This window comes from Cornus florida, unplaced genomic scaffold (genome assembly GCF_030987335.1).
Source record: "Cornus florida cultivar Cherokee Brave unplaced genomic scaffold, ASM3098733v1 CherokeeBrave_3.0.0_Hap2_Chr05, whole genome shotgun sequence".
Taxonomy (NCBI): Eukaryota; Viridiplantae; Streptophyta; class Magnoliopsida; order Cornales; family Cornaceae; genus Cornus; species Cornus florida.
This window is the reverse complement of record NW_026775575.1, coordinates 72,067,790-72,093,386: the sequence shown is the minus strand read 5'-3', so window position 1 is coordinate 72,093,386 and position 25,597 is coordinate 72,067,790. Positions and strand designations below refer to the sequence as shown.

The 25,597-nt window shown below is 36.0% G+C and overlaps 3 protein-coding genes and 1 pseudogene across 5 annotated transcripts; all 4 read left to right on the top strand.

The window, feature by feature from the left end:
• The first annotated feature begins 458 nt into the window (after positions 1-458).
• On the top strand, positions 459-2,267 carry LOC132310215 (hyoscyamine 6-dioxygenase-like). The gene is made up of 2 exons (XM_059808416.1): positions 459-1,335; positions 1,875-2,267. Exons 1-2 carry the CDS (start codon positions 997-999, stop codon positions 2,121-2,123), a joined length of 588 nt encoding a protein of 195 aa, XP_059664399.1. The 5' UTR covers positions 459-996; the 3' UTR covers positions 2,124-2,267.
• Positions 2,268-3,563: 1,296 nt separating this feature from the next.
• LOC132306812 (hyoscyamine 6-dioxygenase-like) lies at positions 3,564-7,406 on the top strand. Of its 3 annotated transcripts, none has more exons than XM_059804381.1 (5): positions 3,564-3,854; positions 5,572-5,830; positions 5,919-6,169; positions 6,265-6,583; positions 6,906-7,406. In XM_059804381.1, exons 2-5 carry the CDS (start codon positions 5,627-5,629, stop codon positions 7,152-7,154), a joined length of 1,023 nt encoding a protein of 340 aa, XP_059660364.1. In that variant the 5' UTR covers positions 3,564-3,854; positions 5,572-5,626; the 3' UTR covers positions 7,155-7,406. The 3 variants fall into 3 exon arrangements, with proteins under 3 accessions (XP_059660364.1, XP_059660365.1, XP_059660366.1); XM_059804382.1 differs by having other exon boundaries at positions 5,569-5,830; XM_059804383.1 differs by lacking the exon at positions 6,906-7,406 and adding an exon at positions 6,658-6,884.
• Positions 7,407-7,582: 176 nt separating this feature from the next.
• LOC132306814 (hyoscyamine 6-dioxygenase-like) lies at positions 7,583-9,685 on the top strand. The gene is made up of 4 exons (XM_059804384.1): positions 7,583-8,327; positions 8,444-8,679; positions 8,788-9,109; positions 9,236-9,685. The coding sequence occupies exons 1-4, from the start codon at positions 8,124-8,126 to the stop codon at positions 9,482-9,484; spliced, it is 1,011 nt and encodes a 336-aa protein (XP_059660367.1). The 5' UTR covers positions 7,583-8,123; the 3' UTR covers positions 9,485-9,685.
• Positions 9,686-11,096: 1,411 nt separating this feature from the next.
• On the top strand, positions 11,097-19,703 carry LOC132310214 (hyoscyamine 6-dioxygenase-like; annotated as a pseudogene).
• The last annotated feature ends 5,894 nt before the right edge of the window (positions 19,704-25,597 follow it).

Sequence of the window (25,597 nt, the reverse complement as noted above, 5' to 3'; positions counted from 1 at the left end):
TATACAGCCTTGGTCCCAACCATCACACGACATACTCTCCATAGGGCTGTCTTGCGCCATTGAGAGATGTGAGTGAAAAAGTGTCGAGGGTAGAAGACCAAAGCAGAGGTCGAAATTCTTCATTTTCTGGCTTCCTATTGAGTTTATTAATGGCTTCTGCATCTATGCTTAACCTAATTATTTTGTCGGCTTGTCTTATGTATGTGTATGAGTTTTTCAAATTAGTTTACAATTAAGACAGGACACGGAATATGTATATATACATTTCTGGCAACAAGATGGATTCAATAGGTATTCTCAATTTATTTCTGTGATAGGAACTATCAGAAAACTTATATTACTTCTCAACTTTCCTGATTACGTAAAGGATCTTGTATGTCTAGTGGGTGAAATAAGTCCTAAAATACATTCAAATCAGTCTGACTTAAATTACGTTTTACTAATTTATCCCACGGTGCTCAATGGTTCCCAAATTATTTCTACTTTGATAGCCAAAGTTTCTGAATTGACAAGACCTTTGAGTCAATTAAAAATTATAAATGGAATTTAATATATACAACAGTTCATTTATTTATTTATTTTTTCATTTATCAAATTAACATTTGATCCACTATCCCACATAATATATATCATTGCAATCGTTGTGATGCTTATAGCCAATTCAATAATTTTTTCCCTTTATTTGGTGTAGGTTATTAGTAATGGGAAGCTTAAAAGCGCTGAACATCGGGCAGTGACAAATTCAAAAGAAGCTCGGACTACCATTGTGAGCTTCATCAGTCCTTCTATGGACACCGTTATAGAACCTGCTGAAGACCTGGTTAGTGAATTCAATCCCCCGCTGTATAGGGCCTTCCAGTATAAAGAGTTTTTGAGCACCTACATGGCCTGCAATGGTGACACAGAAAAGCCAACTAGATATAGGTATAATCCAAAACCTGTATAGCAAAGCATTTAAACCAGAATTGATATGTCTACAATTTGAAAAATTACATAATGTTATGTTTCCTTTGCCGAGAGGTGGTTGGGACATATTCATTCGAAGTAAGGGATTTGTCACTAAGGATTTTGCAGCTGATTTGTGAAGGATTAGGACTTCAACCGGGGTACTTCCGGGATGAACTAACAAACTTTCAGTTACTGTCAGTTAATCACTACCCACCATGCCCTGATCTAAGTTTAACATTAGGATTACCTAAACATTGTGATCCTAACCTCATAACCATTCTACATCAAGGACATGCATGTGGGCTTCAAGTCTTCAAGGATGGTCATTGGATTGGTATTGAGCCTCTTCCCAGTGCATTTGTGGTTAACATAGGTTACCAATTAAAGGTACTATTTCCATTCCTTATACTACATTTTACAAGTCTTGTGTCTCTTGTTAAGTCCTAAGATGGCTCAATTTGGTTTTCAGACAGTGCATATATATATATTTCTGGCTACAAGATGCATTCAATATGTATTCTTAATTTATTTCTGTGATTTGGACTGTCAGTAAAAACTAATATTACTTCTCTACAAGATGCATCCAATGCATTTGTGGTTTACAATCTTGTATTGTTTTAGTGGGTCAAATAAGTCCACAAATACATTCATAATCAATCTGACAAATTAAATTTTATTAATTTATCCCATTGTACTCACTGGTTCTCAAATTATCTACACTTTTATAACAAAAATCTCTAATTACAAGACCTTTGAATCAATTAAAATGGAATTTAGTATCTGCTACACTGCATGTTTTTTTATTTTTTTATTTTTTTTAAAATTATTGTCGAATTACTTATTATGATCGAGTATCCCATATAATATATACCTTTGCAATCGTTGTGATACTTATAGCTACTTTAAATTATTTTAATTTGGTGTAGATTATTAGTAATGGGAAGCTTAAAAGTGCTGAACATCGAGCAGTGACAAATTCAAAAGAAGTTCGGACTACCATTGTCACCTTCATCAATCCTTCTGTGGACAGCATTATAGAACCGGCAGAAGACCTGGTCAATGAATGCAATCCCCCACTTTATAGAGCCTTCCAGTACAAAGAGTTTTTTAGCACCTATGCAGCCTGCAACGCTGACACAGAAACTGTCTTGGAGCCTTTTAAGCTCCATGTTTAAAGCAAAGGTGTACAAAAGAAAAATTATGGTGTGTGATATGTCAAACACAATTAGATCTATTATTGTGATGAACCTTCACATAATCAGCTGTGTGTTTATCACCTTGTCAGACAGAATGGTCATTCTATATCAATGGTTGCCAGATGGGTGATTTATTCATTTTGTTTAACCAAACTATAAAAGTCAACTTAGTTCACAAGGAATATTAAAGTGTAAGGTTATCAAAATATACATATTAAATCTTTATTGTACATAATTATAAAATTGTTGGAGATGTACTTGGCTGGAGGCGGTATCTTGCAAGCAAATCTAGGAGCCATTGTTGCCCAAAGTTCTTTTTAGAAGATTTACATGGAGAATAGCAGATAATAAGAGATAGGGTGTTCATAACTCAGTGGAACTTTGATTAATCAGAGTGATGTTCACTGGGCTTAAAGGGAATAGAAAGGAAAAGAAAATGGATATTCTTGAGCATATGACCTCGTATATATCCTTTGAATCTTCATTTTTAACAGCTTATTCAATCGTTAGCTGTTCTGCTATGTGGTCATTTTCTCACAATTGTTGGCAAGAGTGTGCTTGTTCCATTCTGCTATCGAAGTCATATTTTCTTATATTAAAATGTTGTCATCTGATTTTAGACTGTCCATGCATATTGAATGACCGAGGAAAGTTTTAAGGAACGCATGTAGTTGCTGATACATTGAGATGCTAGTTTGAAAGAGAACTGAAATTGACTCGAATGACACTGCTGTTGACAGAGAGATATGACTAGATGATAGCTTTAAATTATAGTGTGGATCTTGATGCTGAAAATTGAATGGAAGGGAGATTTGAGGACTGCGTAGGCAGAATATACTTAAGTTTGCAATTTTCGACTCATGTTCTTGACCAGTTAAAGAAGTTCAAGTTGAGCTCGAGTGTGGTAACTTTAGGGCTCAACTTGTCATCATATGGGATATATTATTTTGAAGTTTGTATGATGTTTTTGTGATGTTTCTCATTTTTTTGAATTTTTGGGTATTTTTCGCATTTTTTGCATTTATTTATTTTTGTGCCTCGTTTTGCATGTCATACATTGATTAGCGTGTCTCGAGGATTTCTAAACTGATTTTGAGTATTTCTTTGAGCTTAGGACTCTTATAAATACATTTTGGACCATTTTTAATTTTTTTGAATTTTTGGCCCGGAAGACCATTGTGGGTCTCACGCCTGAATTTTTGGGTCCCGAAATATTTTTCTAGCAATAATTAACTATTTTATATGTTAATTGTCCAGAGGGTAGAGTTGACATTTGACTTAGAAATGACATACTTGGGGTTTCGTGGTTGAAGAGGGGTATTTTGGTCTTTTCACTTGGTCAAACCTTTGACCAAGCTTGTGTGTGACATATATACACATATTTGGCAGCATGCTCCTAATTTTTTTAAGACCATTTCCAGCTAGCAGCGGTTCCTTTCTTCTTCTTCTTTCTTTTTAAAGGGAATTTGGGGCTGCCATAGAAGGGAAAAATGACCCTTAGGAAGAGAGCATTTCAGTGACGCAAAAATCAAACCCACTTCTTCTTTGCTGAATTTCGAAATTTCCCTTTGGAGTGGGAAATTTTTGGTGTTTCAAGAAGGGACTTTGTTCCTCTTATCTTCTTCTTTTCTTTGGTGCTTCTTGGCTGCCATTTGGTGATCCTTGGAGTACAAATTTGGGGCTGTTTTGTGGGACTCTACTTGGTTTGAGGTAGGAGTTGTCCTAAAACTCAATTCCTTTGCCTCTTGTGAATTTTCTCTTTGAATGTGGTCATTAGCATGTTTAGATTTACACATTTCTCTTATGGTCATATGTGTTTAAATGCTAAAATTTTAGCTTCTATATTAATGATGTATTGTGTGCTTTAAAACTGAAATTGAGCTTCTTTAATTGTTGATTGTGTTGATGTGCATAAAACTGAAATTTAGTAATTTTAATTGTTGGGTTGTTGTAATTTACAAGCTGAAAATTCTATGTTAAAAATTACCTCAACTATGGGATTGCTTTGTTGTAAGCTTAGAGGTGGTGGTGGTGTTGTGGTTAAAACTGAAATGTTATTTTGTTTCAAAGCATGAATTATTGTTGTGGTACTTGAGGCTGAAAATATCATATTAACATGATATTGAAGAGCATGTAATACTCATGCATTAGATTGGGTGACAAATGGGGCAAAACAGATTTTTTTTTTTTCAAAAGAGGAGATTGTATTTTTGAAAGGAAAGCAAACTGAATTTTTGGGGAAATGTTTTGAAATATTGTTTGCGAAAAGTGGGCGGCAAGGAGTTATCTTGTGTCCGTGTCGTTAATGGGACCTAGAGGGAATGTAGGGAGCTTGCCTTACGTGTGGTTGAGTTGCTAGGCTCCAAATGACGTTAAGGAATTACCTTAGGTCAGGGATAGATAGTCAATCATCCTCTCGTGGCGCTGGGGAGTTACCTCGGGTCGGGTTACATTAATGGTTTGACGATTGAGGCGTTGGATGGAATTTTGGAAATGGGGAGAAACATTGACATTTCATTTACGGGATTGCATTATAGGATGATTATTATTTCCGACAAAGCATGAACACTTTTCTAATTACTATTCTTTGTTTGGATTCATGGAAACATTAAGGAGTGCGTTTTAGGCACCTCCTACTGAACCGTTGTGTTCACTCCTTTATTACTATTTTCAAGTCACGGAAAAGAAGTGGTGGAAGACATTCTCCCACAGGCTTAGACAGGACTTGACGGACTTCCTTGTGTTACAGGACTTTAGAAAACTTAGAATCTGTATTTCAGTTTTCAGATTTGGTATGTTGTGTTCCTTTATAGTTTAGAATTGGGAATGAATGTAGCGACAGTAGATGACCTTGGGTTCGAGTAAGGACTCGAATAACGGTTTGGATCTTTGGGTTCGGGTCGTTATAGTTTTATTGTTTTCTTTATGAATGTATAGGTAAATGAGCTGATTCAAACCATGTGTTTCCAAACCCGAGAACTGATTCAATAATATTGAGTCAAATTTGAATTGTTTAAGAACAGTTGGAATTATATATTTGCACCCTCAGTTGATTAGATTTTCTTATTGCTTCTGTGTCAGATAAAGAGTATGGATTGTTGATAACAAACTTATCTTAAAGTTATATAAGATGCAAATGTTATCTGGCTTTCCATTTTTGTTGTAAAGCCACATAGGAAAGGTATCTTGGGACTGTCTCTAATTACAAAGTCAGATCCCCTTTACATTTTCTATTATCGATCTTCAATTTAATTTTCCAAGAATAACAGAACGCGCAACAAGCTTAAGACCATAATGTTGTACCATAATTTAATTTTCAAACCATCTATTTGTTTCTCTATCATATTATACATAATGTTGTACCATGTGGTTAGCTTGACTATGATGGCCAACCTTGTACCTTATAAATCCACATTTGGTTTAGAAGAATCACCAAAAAAGGGAGAAAAAAAAGGAGGAGGAGAACAAGTTACTGGAGGACTATGGAGAAACTTGTTTCAAATTGGTATAGTGTTCAATCCTTACCTGAAACCTATGTGTTTCCACCAGACCAAAGACCAGGGAAGCTCATCGTTCCTCTATGCAAGACCATTCCAGTGATTGATCTTGGAAAGGCCGAAGATCATGATCAAAGCGATATAGTTCAACAGATTTTGAACGCTAGCCAGGAGTTCGGATTCTTTCAGGTCTATACATTTGTTTTTGCTTCTTAATTTGGCCACATCCAATCTTTATGGATGATTTGTTCAAACCATATACTGCATTGTAAAACAGGTGATCAACCATGGAGTTTCAGAAAATCTAGTTGATGATACAGTGAGTTTATTCAAGGAGTTCTTCAATATGCCAGACGAGGACAAGGCAAGTGTGTACTCCGAGGACTCCAATAAGAGTTGCAAGCTTTTCACGAGCAGTTTGAACTACGCCAACGAAGAGTTTCACTTATGGAGAGATAATTTGAGACACCCTTGTCATCCTTTGGAGGAATGGATGCAATTCTGGCCTGAAAAGCCAACTAGATATAGGTATAATCCAAAACCTGTATAGCAAAGCATTTAAACCAAATCTCATATGACCATATAAATTTCAAAAATTACATAATTTTATGTTTCCATTGCAGAGAGGTGGTTGGGACATATTCAGCTGAAGTACGGGAATTGTCATTAAGGATTCTGCAGCTGATTTGTGAAGGATTAGGACTTGAACAGGGGTATTTTAGGGATGAACTGGCCAAATGTCAGTTACTGTCAGTTAATCACTACCCACCATGCCCTGACCCAAGTTTAACTTTAGGATTACATAAACATTGTGATCCTAACCTCATAACCATTCTACATCAAGGAGATGTATGTGGACTCCAAGTCATCAAGGATGGTCAATGGATTGGTATTGAGCCTCTTCCCAATGCATTTGTGGTTAACATAGGTTACCAATTGCAGGTATATTTCCATTCCTTATCCTACATTGTACTGGTCTTGTTAAGTCCTAAAATGTGTGTCAATTTGGTTTTCAGACACTGCAATTTGATAGCCCTTCTGACAAGAAGATGCATTCAGAAATATTCTCAATTTACTTCTGTGATCAGGACTATCAGTAAAATTATATTACTTCTCAATGTTCCTGATTACAGAAAGGATCTTGTATTTTGTGTGAAACAAATCCTACACTATTCATTTTTTTCTTTTATCAAATTATTGTCGAATTACTACTTATGATGCTTATAGCCAATTTAAATAATTTTATTTTATTTATTTGGTATAGATTATTAGTAATGGGAAGCTTAAATGTCCTGAACATCGAGCTGTGACAAATTCAAAAGAAGCTCGGACTACCATTGTCACCTTCATCTATCCTTCTTTGGACAGCGTTATAGAACCTGCAGAAGAGCTGGTCAATGAATGCAACCCCCCACTCTATAGAGCCTTCCAGTATGGAGAGTTTTCTAGCACCTACACAGCCTGCAATGGTGACACGGAAACTGTATTGGAGGCTTATAAGCTCCGTGTTTGAAGTAATTGTGTGAGAATAAAAATGCTAGAGTGTGAGTTGCCAAAAACGGTTCATTTTAACAAGCTCTTCTCAATTTGATGTATTGAATAAGTAAAATGTCACTGGTTTGAACAAAAAGCCTACTGATTCTGGTGGCTCTGATACTTACATCGTGGAAGACAGTAAAAGTTATTTATATGTTTTTGAATTTCAGGAAGAGTGCTTGAACCAAGCCACTCTGTGTGGATTATAATAGGAAGTCAGTTTATATAATTTTCTGTTCGGATATAACAAACTAGTTTTATTCTGTTCTGTACTTTTCAATTTAAGAATGTCTTCTATGGTTTTATATGAATATTATAGTGCATGTTTTTTTTTCTTTTTTTCGAATGGGTTAGTTTAAATTAAAGGAAAAATACAGAAGTACAAGATAGACGGGGCATGCCCACTTTTTACAGGCTCAACAAATGAAAATGGAAAAGGATTAGCTGGACTGTAGTATAAATGGCAATAGATTTCAGGTCAATATTATTTGTCCTGCAATGAATCACATGATCAACAATTAGATCAATTATTGTGATGATGTATGTTGGGGGTGTCGTCAATCACAATGTCAAAATATTCTATTATTGATCTTCAATTAGATCAATTGTTGTGAAGATGTTCCTAATTGATTATTTATTGTCTCAACAATTAGATCAATTATTGTGATGATGTTGGGGGTGCCGTCAAATAATAACAGAACAAGAAGCTTGAGAAAAGGAATATATATTTGTTTTTCTACCATATTATGCATCATGTTGTACACTGTGGCTGGCTTGACTATGATGGCCAGCCTTGCAGAAAATTCCAAAACCTTTTCTTGTATTTATTTTCTATGGGTTCCATACCTTATAAATCCACATTTCGTTAGAAAAATTACCAAAACAAAAAAGGGGAGACAAAAAAAGAAAAAAGAAAAAAAGAAGAAGAACAGGTGACTAGAGGACTATGGAGAAATTTGTTTCAAATTGGTTTAGTGTTCAATCCTTGCCGGAAACATATGTGTTTCCACCAGACAAAAGACCAGAGAAGCTCAGTGTTCCTCTCTGCAAGACCATTCCAGTGATTGATCTTGGAAAGGTAGTGGATCATGATCGAAGCGATACAGTTCAACAGATTTTGAATGCCAGCCAGGAGTTCGGATTCTTTCAGGTTTGCAGTTTGTTTTTGCTTCTTAATTTGTTCAAATATGATCAACTAATACTAATATTTCTGCTAGTATATTGGATTTTCTGAAACGACAAACCATATACTGCATTGTAAAACAGGTGATCAACCATGGAGTTTCAGAAAATATAATTGATGATGCAGTGAGTTTATTCAAGGAGTTCTTCAATATGCAAGATGAGGACAAGCCAAGTGTCTACTCTGAGGACTGCAGGTTTTTCACGAGCAGTTTGAACTACGCCAATGAAGAGTTTCACTTATGGAGAGATGTCTTGAGACACCCTTGTCATCCTTTCGAGGAATGGATGAAAATTTGGCCTGAAAAGCCAACTAGATAGGTAAAATCCAAAGCCTCTATAGCCCAACTCAACTGATCAATATAAATTTGATTGCGTCGTGAATCATATAATAGTTAGATGAACTAAATTATGCTATGTTTCCTTTGCAGAGAGGTGGTTAGAACATATTCAGCTGAAGTAAGGGAGCTGTCACAAAGGATTTTGCAGATGATTTGTGAAGGATTAGGACTTCAACCGGGGTACTTCCGGGATGAACTAACTAAATCTCAGAAACTGTCAGTTAATCACTACCCACCACGCCCTGACCCTAGTTTAACTTTAGGATTACATAAACATTGTGATCCTAATCTCATAACCATTCTACATCAAGGAGATGTATATGGGCTTCAAGTCTTCAAGGATGGTCAATGGATTGGTATTGAGCCTCTTCCCAATGCATTTGTGGTTAACATAGGTTACCAATTACAGGTATATCTCTGTTCCTTTTGCTATACTGTACTAGTCTTCTCAATTTGATAGCCCTGTTATTAAGACAGGACACTGAATATGCTTATAGCCAATCCAAATAATTTTATTTATTTTTATTTGGGGTAGGTTATTAGTAATGGTAAGCTTAGAAGCGTTGAACATCGAGCAGTGACAAATTCGAAAGAAGTTCGGACTTCCATTACCACCTTCATCACTCCTTCTGAGGACAGTGTTATAGAACCTGCAGAAGACCTCGTCAGTGAATGTAATCCCCCACTCTATAGAGCTTTCCAGTATAAAGAGTTTTTTAGCACCTACACGGCCTGCAATGGTGACACAGAAACTGCATTGGAGCCTTATAAGCTCCGTGTTTAAAGTAATGGTTAATGTGTGATTTGTCACACACAGTTTCATTTTAACTGGCACTTCGCTGTTTGATGTATTGACTAAGTAAAATGTTACTGATTCTGGTGGCTGGGACACTGGTTTGAATTTCAGGAAGAATGTTTTAGCCAAGCCACCAAGTGTGGATTCCTATAGAAAGTCAATTTATTAGAATCCAATTTTCTTCTGTTCCGTACTTTTCAATTTAATGCCTTCTATTATATATGAATTTTTCATTACAGTAACAAAAAAATAAAAAATAAAAAAAAAATAAAATACAGAAAAAAAAAAGGTTCATTGCAGGTTTTTAGGTACTCAAAAGCATTAGCTGGACTATAGTGTAAATGGCAATATTTTTCAGGTCAATATTATTTGTCCACTAAATGAATAAAAATTGTTCCTGCAATGACGCACATGATCAACAACTTGATCGATTATTGTGATGATGTTCCTTAGTTTATCATCACCTTGAATTGTCACTTTATTTCAATGATTGTCGGATAGATCAATTATTCGTGGGGGTCCATGCTTTGTAGATTGTTGTAAACTTTTCATAAAAATAAAATGTCCCAATAAAGGTGTAAGTGTAAGGTTTGCAAAATCTACTTTCATTTCGTACTTTTGGATTTCTTCAATAATTCATTTTATAGCACTTAACTACTTGTTGTCACGCATTGGTAGCATTAATTTTTATAATGAAATCTGGAAGGGGCTTTTGTACTCAGAATTCCAATGAAAAATGAGGTTATGCCAAAAAAAGGTAACTGAAACAATAGATTGATAAACTAAGCAAAGAGTGGCATAAAAATTACACCGTTGGAATAAATCAACTTTTATGGATTTTCCTGCAATGATTTTTTTGCTTCACATCAAACATATTGCAGCGTATAATGATAATTTTGATATATATCAAGCATCCAACCATTTCAAAGATAGGATATAGTTTGTTGATAACAAATTTCTCTCTCTCTCTTCTGTGTGCGCGTGACAGTAGTCATGGTAAGTATCCAATCTACAGGAGGTCATATTTAGATTGATGTTCAAATTAGTGAAGCTATTTCAGTAAGCTATTATGAGGGAAAATGATTTTGTTTTGTATTATTTTTGTTTTTGTTTTGTTGACTTATTGTGTACATGTCTACACCATACCATGTCCATATAATATTATCTTCGTATCATATATTTAAATACCAAAATTGAAACTTGAAGTTATATAAGATGCAAATGTTATATGGCTTTCCATTTGAATATGCAGAATCTGAGTCATCAGCAGCGCGGTCTTCTCTCAATTTATTTATCATCATCATGTTTTTTATTTATATTTAGTTGTTGTCCCTTTACATTCTCTATTATTGATCTTCAATTTAATTTTCAAAAAATAACAGTACAGTAAGCTTAAGAAACGGAATATATATTAGTTTTTCTTTTATATATTGTTGTTTTATGTAGCCGGCTTGACTATGATGGCCAACTTTGTAGACAATTTGAAAACCATTTCTTATACTTATTTTCTATGTATACCATACCTTATAAATCCAAATTTGGTTTAGAAGAATCACTACAATTCTCACCAAAAAAGAAGAAGAAGAAGTCACTAGAGACTATGGAGAAACTTGTTTCAAATTGGTATACTACTGTTCAATCCTTGCCTGAAACGTATGTGCTTCCACCAGACCAAAGACCAGGGATTGTTCCTCTAAGCAAGATCATTCCAGTTATTGATCTTGGAAAGGCAGTGGGTCATGATCAAAGGGATATAGTTCAACAGATTTTGAATGCTAGCCAGGAGTTAGGATTCTTTCAGGTTTATACATTTGTTTTTGCTTCTTAATTTTGGCCACAACTAATCTTTATGGATGATTTTGTAACGACCCGAACCCGGGGTCCAAAGCGCTAACCGGGTCCTTACCTGAACCTGAGGACACCAATGGCAAAATGGTCATTATGCTTCTTACCATACAATAAAAGTCATATGAAGGTCGTAATGGTCGTTTCTAAACTCTTTAGATCACAAAAGAGTGATAACTTTAACTTCGGGTCGACTCCGGGACCCTAAGATTCACAAGGGTAAAACAGTCATTTAAAATCAGAATTATGGGATGAGACCCTTACCATTAGAAAGGCAACTCGAAAACGTGCAATTTAGACACCAGAACGACCCTATTTGGTTTTGAAACGAGAGAGTTATGATTTAACGAAGTTCGGTTTGAAAATGAAAGAAAATGAGGGAAATTCGGCCAAGTATGGGAGCGACGACTGGTAGTTAGGATGGGCTACCGGTCGTCCAGCACCTTGGACACCTTCGTGCGCGCAAGACAGGCATGCTGGCGCACAGCATGACAAGTGATGACCGGTCGTAGATTCTGGCTACCGGTCGTCCGAACGCAAACTCACTGGTGAGCAGTAACATGGCCCAAAAATTCGAAACCTCAAAGCGATGACCAGTCGTCCAACCCAGAAAATGCCCATTTGGTCCCTTTTTGACCCCTTTGTCTTGGCTTCTAAACCTGAACTATACTTGGTCATTTGACCATGCAAAATCGACCTCCAATCATTATAGAAACATGCTCACATAATGATAAAATGACATCTAAACATTAAATGAAACTGCTACATCATGCATTCATCGAAATTAAATTCGAATACATCATCATAGCCAATTAAGGCAATTTAGTTGAATATACATGAACAAATACATGCCTCTACATTGCCGTTACAATAAATACAAAATAATACACGATTAAACCCAAAACTTTACATAGTATGAACTACAATTGACGTCAAGGTTTCACTTCCTAACAAAGTCTACAATTGTGAGGATGAATCGTTTACTTCGTCCTTTCTAAGTCCTGAAATGTTTAAGATAAGGAGTAAGCACCACCACTTAGTATAGGATGCCTAAATGGCGTTTTCTCAAGTCGAGTAAGCATAGCAACAACCATGTAGGAGCATAGTAAGATGGGAGGGGTCATGCAAGGGACTTTAATCACAAATCAACCTCCAAGCACAGACTAAGATCCTAATGTCAAATGAATGTCATGCACTATGCGTCCACACCACACACACAACTGACTTCAACGCACCCACACCAAAAATGTACTAAGTAGCTGGACTTCGAGTACCTCCTTCCGTCCTTATAGCTAATTAGTACCGCCGTTAGAGGGGTACCTATCAGGGTTTCGCACACACAATTGACAAATATAACAGATAAAAAATCACACACAAACAAAAAACGAGATTTATGTGAACAAGGATTAATTTGCCTACAAATGAGATTTACGTGCAAATTGCCTAGTTCATGGGCGAAGAACGAATAACTTTACTTCAAAAACTTGATTACACACTATTTTCTCTCTCATAATCTCAACTCTCTTTTTCTCTCTACAATTTTGTCTTTCATACCCATATCTATTTATAGAGTCTTCAAACTCAAATCCTTGTTGGACAAGGATTAATTTGCCTACAAGGAGTTACCATATCAGTCTCCAACTCTAAAATAGATGTACAACTTCTTCCCCAAATCTTCCGCTTTTTCCCCAAGGCTTCTAGCTTCCAAAACCAATTAGGAAACTGTTTCATGCAGTTTCCAATAACTCACTGTCCAAGTTGAACCGGTACAACCCCTAGCCAAAGCCAGAGAACTACACGCGTATGTTGAACTTGTTCAACCCTACTTGGACCGGTTCAACTTTGGCAGTAACCAAAGATAAGCCAAAATCCGCAACTTTGAACACCCCAATTCTTCACGTAATCAACATGTGATCAAAATATGTCTTTATGTACGTGCTCCACCTCGAACAAGGATCTCTTCATAGTTCCACCGTAACTAAAGATTTCTCCACCTCAAATAAAGCACTATGATGAAATTGAGAAACACTCTAATAATCTCCACCTTTTCTCAAATTCATTATTCTTCTTCTTGTCTTTCTTCGCCACACCACTATACTCATCTATTTTTAGCAAATTCCAAGTTCAAATAATTAGACTTGGAATCTACTTTCGTATCACCAAATTGAACTTTTCTTGCTTTTGGGATAAAGGTAGGTTCTCTTGCAATTGTCAAGACTTCTTCCTTCTGCTGTTGTTCTTGATTATTTATTCTAGGGGATCTCGAAACAGATTTCCATTCCATCTTTGCAATTGCTCCACCTAGTATAGTATTTCTTAATAGAATATAGAGATTGTTGACCTTCCTTCCCAAAAGCATGACACGTGGCCCTTTTCTAATCTTCATCAATCCATTTTTCACTTCACACTAGCAACCTTTGGAATCCAATGCTCCCACAGAGATCACATTCCTTTTAACACTTGGAATATGGCATACATTCGTTAGAGTTCTTACCAAACCATTCGTTGTCTTGATTTTAATTGTTTTAATTCCCATAATATTATAAGAGGCATTATTCCCCATAAATACCTTACCACCTACAGGTTTGTAGGTAGCAAACCATTCTTTATGAGGACACACATGAAAGGAATAAGCGGAATCAAGTATCCATTCTTTAGCTTCTCCCTTACTATCAATGATTGATAATGCTTTATCATTATCACTCTCTTCTTTCGTATCTTCAGACACAACAACGGCAGCAGATGCACTCTCCTTTCTTTTTGGACAATACCACTGAATATGCCCCTTTCTTCCATACTTGTAGCATCTTTTCTCTGACAATGGCACAAGGTTTCTTGAAGCTCCAAATCTCTTCTTCTCTTGAGTAATAAGAACTTGAGCCTGAGCATCACGACTCTCTTCATCATTTAACTTTTCATCAGAGAACAAAGCACTCTTAACTTGTTCCACCGAGATGGTGTCTCTCCAATAAAGCAAAGTATTGAATAAATGCTTATGGGTAGAGCATACCGACGTTAACAAAATAATTGCTTTATCCTCATTACTTAACTTACATAAATGTTGGACAAATCACAAATAATTTTGTTGAACTCACCAAGATGTTTTGAAGGCTTACCCTATCTTTTCTCTTAAAGGAAAATAACTCTTGCTTTACAACTAACCTGTTGGTGAGATTCTTTCCCATTACAGATTCTCCAACTTCTTCCACATGTCCGCTGCTAAATCTTCTTTTATCACATCATACACAATAGCATCTGCCAATGTTAATCGAATTGCACTCATTGCCTTCAAGTTGAACTTCGCCCAATCTACATCTTCCGTCTTTTCTAGTAGCTTACCCAAAGCATCTTGTAGACCACACTGAATCTATAAATCTTGTATCCGAACTTGCCAAAGACTGAAGTTCTTTCTTCCATCAAACTTCTCGACCACGTACTTTCCATTTATAATAGTTGATGCCATGGCTCTGATAACCGTTGTTAGGATTTCACACACATAATTGGCAAATATAACAGATAAAAAATCACACACAAGCAAAAAACGAGATTTACGTGGTTTGGCAAATTGCCTAGTCCACGGGCGAAGAAAGACTAACTTTACTTCAAAAACTTGATTATTCACTATTTTTTCTCACAATCTCAACTCTCTTTTTCTCTCTCATACCCATATCTATTTATAGAGTCTTCAAACTCAAATCCTCGCTGGACAAGGATTAATTTGCCTACAAGGAGTTACCATATCAGTCTCCAACTCTAAAATAGATGTACAACTTCTTCCCCAAATCTTCCGCTTTGTCTCCAAGGCTTCTGGCTTCCAAAACCAATTAGGAAACTGTTTCTCGCAGCTTCTAATAACTCACTATCCAAGTTGAACTGGTACAGCCCTTAGCCAAAGCCAGAGAACTACACATGCATGTTGAACTGGTTCAGCCTCACTTGAACCGGGCCAAAGATAAGCCAAAATCCACAACTTTGAACAACCCAATTCTTCACATAATCAGCATGTGATCAAAAGATGTTTTCACGTACGTGCTCTACCTCGAACAAGGATCTCTTTATAGCTCCACCGTAACTAAAGATTTTTCCACCTCAAATAAAGCACTATGATGAAATTGAGAAACACTCTAACAGTACCTCCCCAATACCGGTTTTGAGAAAATCCTTTACTCCACAAACTTTACTAACTCGATTTATCCATAATTTTCCCACACACCACTCTACCCACACCAACACTGTGCCATGGTAATGTCATGAAGATGTATTACAACCAATTTAGGACAACCATACATTCCATCATCAATACACAATTACAATTAGAACAATCGGCATACTTTTGCTTATAAATCTTCAAGAAGTTCACATTGGCAACCAAACTATATAGCATTTGACTTCAATGCAAGAGATAGTCTCACGTAAGCAAGTTGTCATATAATTGGCATGCTAGACATGGTTTAACTCACAATGCTTAACATTTGCCTCAATTAAACCACATATAATACACAACATACACATAGTAAATACCACCTTCTAAATTAGCACACTTAACAACATAGTCATCATGCTTTACAACTCATAAAATTGCATTCATTTCAATTCAAGCAATAATTAAGCAAATGATTATCATAATTGAAACCTTAGGACCCAATTTACTTAAATTCCACCACAATAAACATGCTTTCAAGGGGAAAACAAGAAATTGATTACAACATCCTAGGACTACATAATTTAACTCAAAGATACAAAACCTTAGCTTACTCCAAGTTTGAAACTCCACCAATTCGAAGTCCAACACCATCAATAGGGCTGCAAATGAACCGAACCGAGCCGAGCTTTACCATGTTTAGGCTTGGCTCGCTATTACCAGGAGTGTGCTCGGGCTTGGCTCGGGATTGGCTGAGCCTGGTGAACCTTGGCTCGAGCTCGGCTCGCTAAAATTTCGGCAAGCTCGAGCTCAGCTCGGCTCAAGCTCGCCTTAAAAAAAAAAAAATTAAAAATAAAGAAAATCTTTAGATCTGTAGGTTGTTTTCAACGAATCTAATATGAAATCCATGAATCCATCGCTGCACTTTGCATTTCTTTCACTGACCACCATTTTACGCATCTTCCTCTGATCCCATCAACACTAAAATGATCAGATTTAGACCTCATAAGAGAAAAGAAACCCAAGAAAGAGATTTGAGAGACAGAGATCTGCGGATACTGTCACTAATAAGTGAGAGGAAGATGTGTTGAATTGAAAGGGATTAGAGAGCCGTTGAGCCGTCCAGTAAGAGAGGAAGAAGATGCTTTGTTGAAACTGAAAGTTACGAGATCTGTTGCGGCAAAGGTTATCTTAAATGTAATCGATCTGATACATGCATAATATATATATGTGATGATAGGGTTAAGTGGAGCTAGTTGGGCTTAAGTTGAAAGAATTTGGGCTTAATGAAGATTTAAGTTGGGCTCAAGTTGGGCTTATGAACACACAGTTTTGGACTGAATTTATATTATATGGGCTAAAAAAATTATATAGAAGATTTTTAAAAAATAAATAAATAAACATTTTACTAAACGAGCCTGTTCACGAGCCTAACGAGCCGAGCTTGGCATTTTTCAAGCTCGACTCGTTTACTAAACGAGCCCAAAAAATGTGTTCAAGCTCGGCTCATTTACTAAAGGAACGAGCCCTAGCCGAGTTTTTAACGAGTCGAGCCCGAGCTGTTTATGAACAGCTCGGTTCATTTGCAACCCTAACCATCAATGTAAACAGCCCGGTTCATTTGCAACCCTAACCATCAATGTGAAGAGCAAGGTGGGGAGGACAAACTTTTCTCTTGAAGCTACCCCAAAAGCTCAAGTTCTAGCCTAGGTCGAAATCTCAAAGTGCTCAAATGGCCTCCAAAATCACATCATCTTGTAGATCAAGAGATGCTCTACAACTTCTCTAACTTGCCCTTCTTCTAAATCTATCTATCAAAAAAAAAAAAAAAAAAAAAAAAGAAAACCAGCCCCTCTTCTAAATCCAAGTTCAAAGGATTTCGAAATTTCAAAGTGGTCAAATCTCTAATTTCTCACCAGGTTGCATAGAGGAGGAGAAGGAGAAAAACTTTCTTTTCTTCGGTACACTCAAAATCAAAGGCTAAGACCCTCAAAATGAAGCTTTTGAAAGCCTATACATGGAGGTGATATACATATAGATATAGAGAGAGAAAATGAGGGGAAGAATATGATGAATAGTGGGGTTAGTTTGCCAAACATCACATATATATGGCCCCCTCTCAACTTCTCACTAATTACACCACTTAACCCCAAATTCTATAACTAATTACTCCCTTTCTCCAAGCAACTTCTATGAAATTATCCCAAGGCAACAATTTACCAAAAATATAATAACAATGTCCTTCAATGATCTTTCACATAAGCCCCCGCCATTCCCATGCACTTAGGCCACCCTGGACCCACACGGGATCCCCCTCGGTCCAAAACTCGAAAATGCCTGAAATGGATCGGAATGCACTTCTAAGAGTTCCAAACTCAAAGAAATGCCCTAAATGACTCTCGGGGCTCACATTGCACACTAACTGGGCCTACCACGCAAAACGAGGTGTCGAGAATAATGACAATTGAAATCCAAAAAAAAAAAGGGAAAAATCCGGAAAAATGCGGGACGTCACAGATTTGTTAAAAAATGATCAACCATAGTAATCTTTCTGCTAGTATGTTGGATTTTTTGATATGACAAACCATAAACTGAATTGTAAAACAGGTGATCAACCATGGAGTTTCAGAAAATCTAATGGAAGACACAAGGAGCGTATTCAAGGAGTTCTTCAATCTGCCAGACAAGGACAAGGCACGTTTTTACTCTGAGGACTCCAGTAATGGCTGCAGGCTTTACACGAGCAGTTTTAACGATGCCAAGATAAAGGTTCGCTATTGGAGAGATAACTTGAGCCACCCGTCATCCTTTGGAGGAATACATGCAATTGTGGCCTGAAAAGCCGACCAGATATCGGTATAGTCCTAAACCTGCATAAATGATCAGCAAAGCATTTAAATCAAAACTGATATAGTGATATGACAACATAAATTTGATTGCCTAGTGAATCATATAATAGATAGGAAAACTAATTAATTTTATGTTTCCTTTGCAGAGAGGTGATTGGGGCATATTCAGTTGAAGTAAGGGAGTTGTCATTAAGGATTTTGCAGCTGATTTGTGAAGGATTAGGACTTCAACCGGGGTACTTCGAGGATGAACTGACCAAATCTCAGACACTGACAGTTAATCACTACCCACCATGCCCTGACCCAAGCTTAGCTTTAGGAGTACCTAAACATTGTGATCCTAACCTCATAACCATTCTACTTCAAAGAGATGTATACGGGCTTCAAGTCTTCAAGGATGGTCAATGGATTGGTATTGAGCCTCTTCCAAATGCATTTGTGGTTAACATAGGTCACCAATTACAGGTATTTTCCATTCCTTATGCTGCATTTTACTATCGTTGTTAAGTTCTAAGATGGCTCGATTTGGTTTGCAGACAATGCAATTTGATAGCCCTGTTATTACAGGACACTAAATATGTTGTCTTAAATTACATTATTAATTTATCCTATGATGCTCAATGGTTCCCAAATTATTGCTACTTTGATAGAAAGAGTTTCTCAATTGACAAGACCTTTGAGTCGATTAAAAACCATAAATGGAATTTGATATCTACTACACTGTTTTTTTTTTTGTCAAAATTATTTTGACTTATAATTTGACTATCCCTTGCAATCATTGTGATGCTTATGGCTAATTCAAATAATTTTATTTATTTTTATTTGGTGTATAGATTATTAGTAATGGGAAGCTTAAAGGTGCTGAACATCGAGCAGTGACAAATTCAAAAGAAGTTCGGACTACCATTGTTACCTTTATCAGTCCTCCCTGTACAGTGTCATAGAACCTGCAGAAGACCTGGTCAGTAAAAGCAGTCCCCCACTCTATAGAGCCTTCGAGTTTAAAGAGTTTATGAGCACCTACAAATCCTGCGGTGGTGACACCGAAACTGTACTGGAGCCTCATAAGCTCCGTGTTTAAAGTAATGGTGTGCAGAATAAAATACTAGCATGCGATATGTCAAACACAGGTTCATTTTAACATGTCATTCGCAATATGATGTTTTTTTTTTTTTTTTTTTTTTTTTTTTTTTTTTTTTTTTCTGTGTATTATGTTGTATTGAATAAGTAAAATGTCACTGATTTGTACGGCCTAATTCTGGTGGCCGAGATACTTCTGAAGTGGAAAACTCTAAGGTCATTCTATATGTTTTTGAATTTCATGAAGAGTGCTTGATCCAAGCCAGTCTTTGGATTCTAATAGAATGTTTATATAATTTGCTTTTTGGATATAACATATCGAATTTCTTCTTCTCTGTACTTTTCAATTTAATGTCTTCTATGGTTCTATATGAATATTGTAGGGTTTAGGTCCTCTCTTGCTAGTGTAACTCAAAACCATTTGCTGGACATATATAGTATATATAAATTGTGTAAATCATAATATTATTTGCCCATCAAATGATTAATAACCAATTACGGGAATTTGTTCCTGCAGTGAAGCACATGATAAAAAATTAGATCAACTATTGTGATGATATTCCTGATTTATTATAAGTGTGGTTTGAAAATGCAATCTAACAAGACAACTTAAATATATAAATCTTTCAACACGCTCCCCTCACGTGTTGTCTTTTTTTAGTCCAACAAGTATTTTTTAATTTTTAATTAAGGTGACGGTGAGGTTTGAACTCGAGACCAACGACCCTCTAAAAATTTAAACTATTAGAAAATGTGTAAATTAAATATGTAAATCCTTCCACAATTAACTTGCCCTGACATGACCTTCACATAATCAATTGTTTGTTTATCGGACAGAATTGTAATTTTATATCAGTGCTTGCCAGATGGGTGATTTATTCATTTTGTTTATACAAACTACATTGTCAAGTTCACATCTTTTGTTTATTATTAATTATTATCTTATCTTATTTTATTTTCTATCAATTTGTTAACAAGAAAGGTGCAAGTGCAACCCTTGCAAAATATGCATATTAAAATTTTATTCTACATAATATAAAATTGTTGGAGATGTTCTTGGCTGATGCGAGTATATATCTTGTAAGCAATTATTGGAGTTTTAAATATTGATTCTGGCAGATAATAAGAGATTGGGTAATTCAAAACAATGGAACTTTGATTAATCAAATTGATGTCCACTTGGCTTAAAGGTAATAAAAGGAATTTATGGATATTATTGAAACATATGACTTTGTATATATATTCTCTGAATCTTCATTTTGTTAATAGCTTATTCAACCATTAGCTTTTCTGCTATGTGGTCATTTTCTCAAAATTGTGGGCAAGATTGTGCTTTTTATGTACTGCTTTCAAAGTACTGTTTTATCTTGATTTTTTTTATTTTTTTAAAATTTGTTTAGTTAGTAAAATGGTTGAGGTTTACTTAAATTTAAATTGGAATAAAATTAATGGGAAAGTAATATTAAATTTTTTTTTTTTTTTTTTTTCCGCACTCATTAGTTTATGGCAAAATAAATTAATTCACACAGGGATTTTACTATTTAAGTTAGTTGTAGTAGAAAACATAAATATGAAAAATAGTTGTTTTAAAATGAAAAGCTAGAGAAAGAAATTCTGCAATGTGTCTTGTTGTTGCTTGAGCCTATAGATACATTTGTGTGTTTTGTTGCATGTGCTTTGTCTCCCTCTATATGTATACCACATACTAGAAAGCTTATAAGAGAAAATTTAGCTCTTTTTTTTTTTTTTTTGGACCTGTTAATTAATTTTCACAGTGCCTTTTGGAAGACTCAAACTCTCTACCTTTGTCACTGGAATTCTTATGCTTTTGACTCATAATTTGTCAATAAAATTTTGAGATATTAAAGTACACATGATAAGGAGTTCACATATTTTTATTTGGCTTGAAATAGTTGAGTTTTGAATTTATGGTGGATTTTTTAACTCGGGAATTATATGCTGTAAAGTCTGTTTTGATGATCAGAATTTCCCTTTTTTATTTCCCCTTCAAAATCTGATTAAATATGTAAAGGAATGTATGAAGAAAAGTTGATAGTATCAAAAGATAGTTTTTAAACTTTAAGATGGTTCTGGTTTCATGTAGATTGAGTTAGAATTCTATTTTTGGTTGTTTTTAAAGGTAAACAGGTTTTTGCTGAAAATTTGTGTAAGTTTTGACAACAATATATATAACTAATCTTATTCTATACTTACAGTCTAATTTTGAGGATAAAATTTTGAGAAATGAAAATAGACGTAATGAGATTTGTCCAGAATTTTATTTTACTAAGAAATATGAAATATTTGATTTGTAGTGAATTTTCAGACATGGGTTGTTGCCTTTAAGAAAAATTTGTAAGGAACATGATAATTATTGTTCAAAATTATTAATTGTTAAATACATTTAATAAGTAAAATAAATAAATATTTTGGTATGACCTCTGCAGAAAAAGTCCTACTACGACCTGCTGAAATACATAAAAAATGCAATGGTCTCACTTGGCCTTAAAACTAATCTATCGTGTCCCAACGCACAATGCAAATATATATATATAACATTCCAAAATTCAATAACATACACATAAAAAGTCCCGTTCTTTCATCTCATCCAAACAAGGAATTACCAGTTCACTACCTAGTCCCATAATCCTTTACAAGGAACGCACTTTAATTACATTAAGTTACAGTCCATGAAATATAGCTAAAATTTAAAAGTCCATAACTTATACAACATTATAAAAATTAAACTAAAGTTTCACATAATAATTAAGATTACATTCACAAAATATTAAAGTTCTAGTACAAAAGATAGCAAAATATAGATCTTCAATCCTGTCTAAACTTGTGATGGATCGTCGTCCGTCATCTCTTTCCTGTGTCCTGAAAATATTAAAGTAATGGGGTGAGCCAACCGCTCAGTAGGAAGTGTCTAAGACACACCTCTTATTCCCCTAGTGAATCCACATAGAGAATAGAAACAAGTAAATGGGATCATGCCTCGGGAAGCAAATAAAGCAACAATAACATTATCAAGTACATAAACAAGTCATCCGACTCTAAGTGTACACAATATGCCAATAAAATGCCATGCTATGTAATGCCGTTCCCCATTTTCCAAAACCACTCCGTTTCACCTTTTTAAACTATTAGTGCAATCCGACTCATGGCAACTCCATGGCGTTACGAGACGAGGATTAGCGAGCTATCCCTGACCACATGGCAACTCTAAGGCGTCGCGGGCCTAGGTAGCTCAACCTCGCTAGGGTCTCTGTAACGACCCAGACTCGGAGGCACGAACCGTTAGCCGGGAACTTACTCGAACCCGTGGTTATCTACGTCAAACACATCATTTCTAGCGTTAAACATCATCATAAGGGTCATCATTGAGTTTTCATAAGGTTCAAAATAATTCCCCACGAGTCGAGAGAAGAATAACAAGAAGGAAGAACAAAGCAACCAAAACAGGCGCACTCCGGTCGATCGAAGTGGAGTTTCGGTTGGCCGAAGCAAACCCTTAAGAACCGGTCGACCGAAACCCTCAATCGGTCGACCGAAATGAGAGATCCCAAGAGTGTGAAAATGGTTTGGTCGACCGAACCCTATTTCGATCGACCGAAACAGGAGATCTTGAGAGCACCCGTTTGGTTCGGTTGACCGATACACCATTTTGGTTGACCGAAGTGGCTCCCTCGAGCCCTGAAACTGGAATTTGACATATTGCCTTATGAAAATGAAAGGGGATCTGAAATGCAAACTTTACAATGATTCTAACTCGAATTAAATCACTAGATATGAGTTACTTAACGATCATGGACTAGAGTACTAACATGTGATCAAGTAAAACATCATTAAAATCAGTTACATGATTCTTAAACGTAAGCTTTACATCATGAACAATTTACATCAACATAGAGCTATGGCTCATAGTTAAATTTTCACGGCTTTACTAAACACTATTATTATACATTGAAGTACTAATTTACAAAATGAAGGCCTAAGACTACAAAAGGTGCTAAAACACACTCCAAGTTTCCTTATCATGCTTGTGGAGGGATGTCCTCCGCCACTTCCTCCCTGAGAGCTAAAAAATGTTAAATATGATGGGGTGAGTGAATCCAAATAAAGAATAGAACAATAGGGATCGGGATCACAATATGTCGGGAATGTACAACCTCATATCAAATTTCAACATAAACAATATAATGCAATGAAATGCAATGCATGCTGATGTCACTCCCCCTTTTCACATTCAAATCCTTCAATTCATTCACTTTTCAAATTATTAATGTAACCCCCTTTGGTACCCCCTCAGCGCCGAGAGAAGGATTGACTACTGTCCCTGACCGTTGGTACCCCCGTAGCGTCATTTGGGGCCCAGATAGCTCAACCACGCTAGGGTAATCTCCCTAGTTCCCTCTAGGCTACATTAACCTACAGGCCCTTTGGTGACTTCGCGGCGACCGGGTTTTCTAAAAACTTATTCATCAAAACATTTCCCTAAAATTCCCCTTTTTCATTTCAAAACGATTTCTCCCATTTCATGCCCAATGCCAGTGCATGGATGCATCAATGCCATGTACGTGTTCATCATCCCATAACTAGTTCAAATTTAATCAGCAAGGCATAATTCACAAGGATTTCCAAGGAGAGCACAATATGCTTTTATGCAACAAAAATCTAGCATGATGAACATAAAAAAAATCAACACTTAGGTATGCTCTTCACATAGCTCATTTAATACCCATAATTACACAATTAACATATATGTATATACAACAACCAACAACTTACTAAACTCTAAGCAATTTAGTCATGCTAAACAATAATTTAAGGGGAGTTAACTCACTAAAGCACAAGATTGCATGGATTAAGAACCCCTACCTCTAAATTGAGTAAAATCCTTGAAATGGGTCTCCAAATTTGAATGCATAAGGAAGCACCAAAACTGAAATTGTTGGTACTAACGCGTAGAGCTCGTCGTGGGCTTCGTTTTGCCACAAATGGCTTCCAAAAACCCCAAGTAATGAAGAAGTAATCAAGCTTCAAAGATTTGAAGTAAAGAAAAAAAAGAAAAAAGAAGTTTGAGAGAAAGAGAGAGAAACTAGCGGGGAGAGAGAAAAATGAGAGACCAAAAATGGTCTCTAGCCACATATATGCACTAGTGGTAGGTCCCGCCACCTCTTTTTATTTTCTCTTTTTCTTTATACTTACATTTACACCTCATACACATATAAATGCACATTTAACATGCGATCACTAAATAAAATAATTATGATACAAATGGACCCAACTAAAATCCCGCACGCATAACATGAAAAGGCGAAAATACCCCTATATCAATGCATTTCCAGAAAATAGAAAATGCTGAAAATTGGAAACATCACAACTCCTTAAAGAGATTTCCTCCTCAAAATCTACCCTCCTTATGAAGAAGGCCCACAGTCACACACATTCTCGAAGAACATCTCACATGACTCCAAGACTAAGGTCTCAACAACATTATTGCCTTTGACATTGGATGACACCAATACCGCCACAGAAACCAATGTGGTTAACCAACTCTTACCACGTCCTAACACAAGGCCACCTAGGCTCTACGCCTGACTCAAATGAACATTAGTCTACTCCCCACAGTCATGAAAGGTTCCAAAGCCCGAAAAGAAAATGGTTACAAGACCCCAGAACGTAACAACATCTAACCTTTACTCATCCTTCGAAGGGCACACTAAACCCCAAATGAGGAACTTCGTCCATTTCTCAATCAATCTCAGCTCTAATCTATACGTCCCTGACAAATCAAATACTTGCTATCAAATACTTAAACTGCATTATCACATAGCAGTACAAGTGACCCCCAACCGCATAATTCGGCAATCATCACATTCAACAATCTCAAAATGATTAAACAATGAATCTCCTAACGACTACATAATCACGAGTCACTAAAATAATAAAACGTATTATCCTATGCCCAAGACACAAATTTTCAAGACAAGATCTTCAATAATCAATGATCGTATCACAAACCTTTTATCGGACACTTGTTGCCATCTAATACACCTCATCCCCCGAGACAAGCACTTGAATCCACACTATCACACCAACTCAACCTGCGATACCTTACGCTCACTATTTATGACAACTCGAAACAATTATTGACCTTTGACCCAACATCGTGCTAAAGAA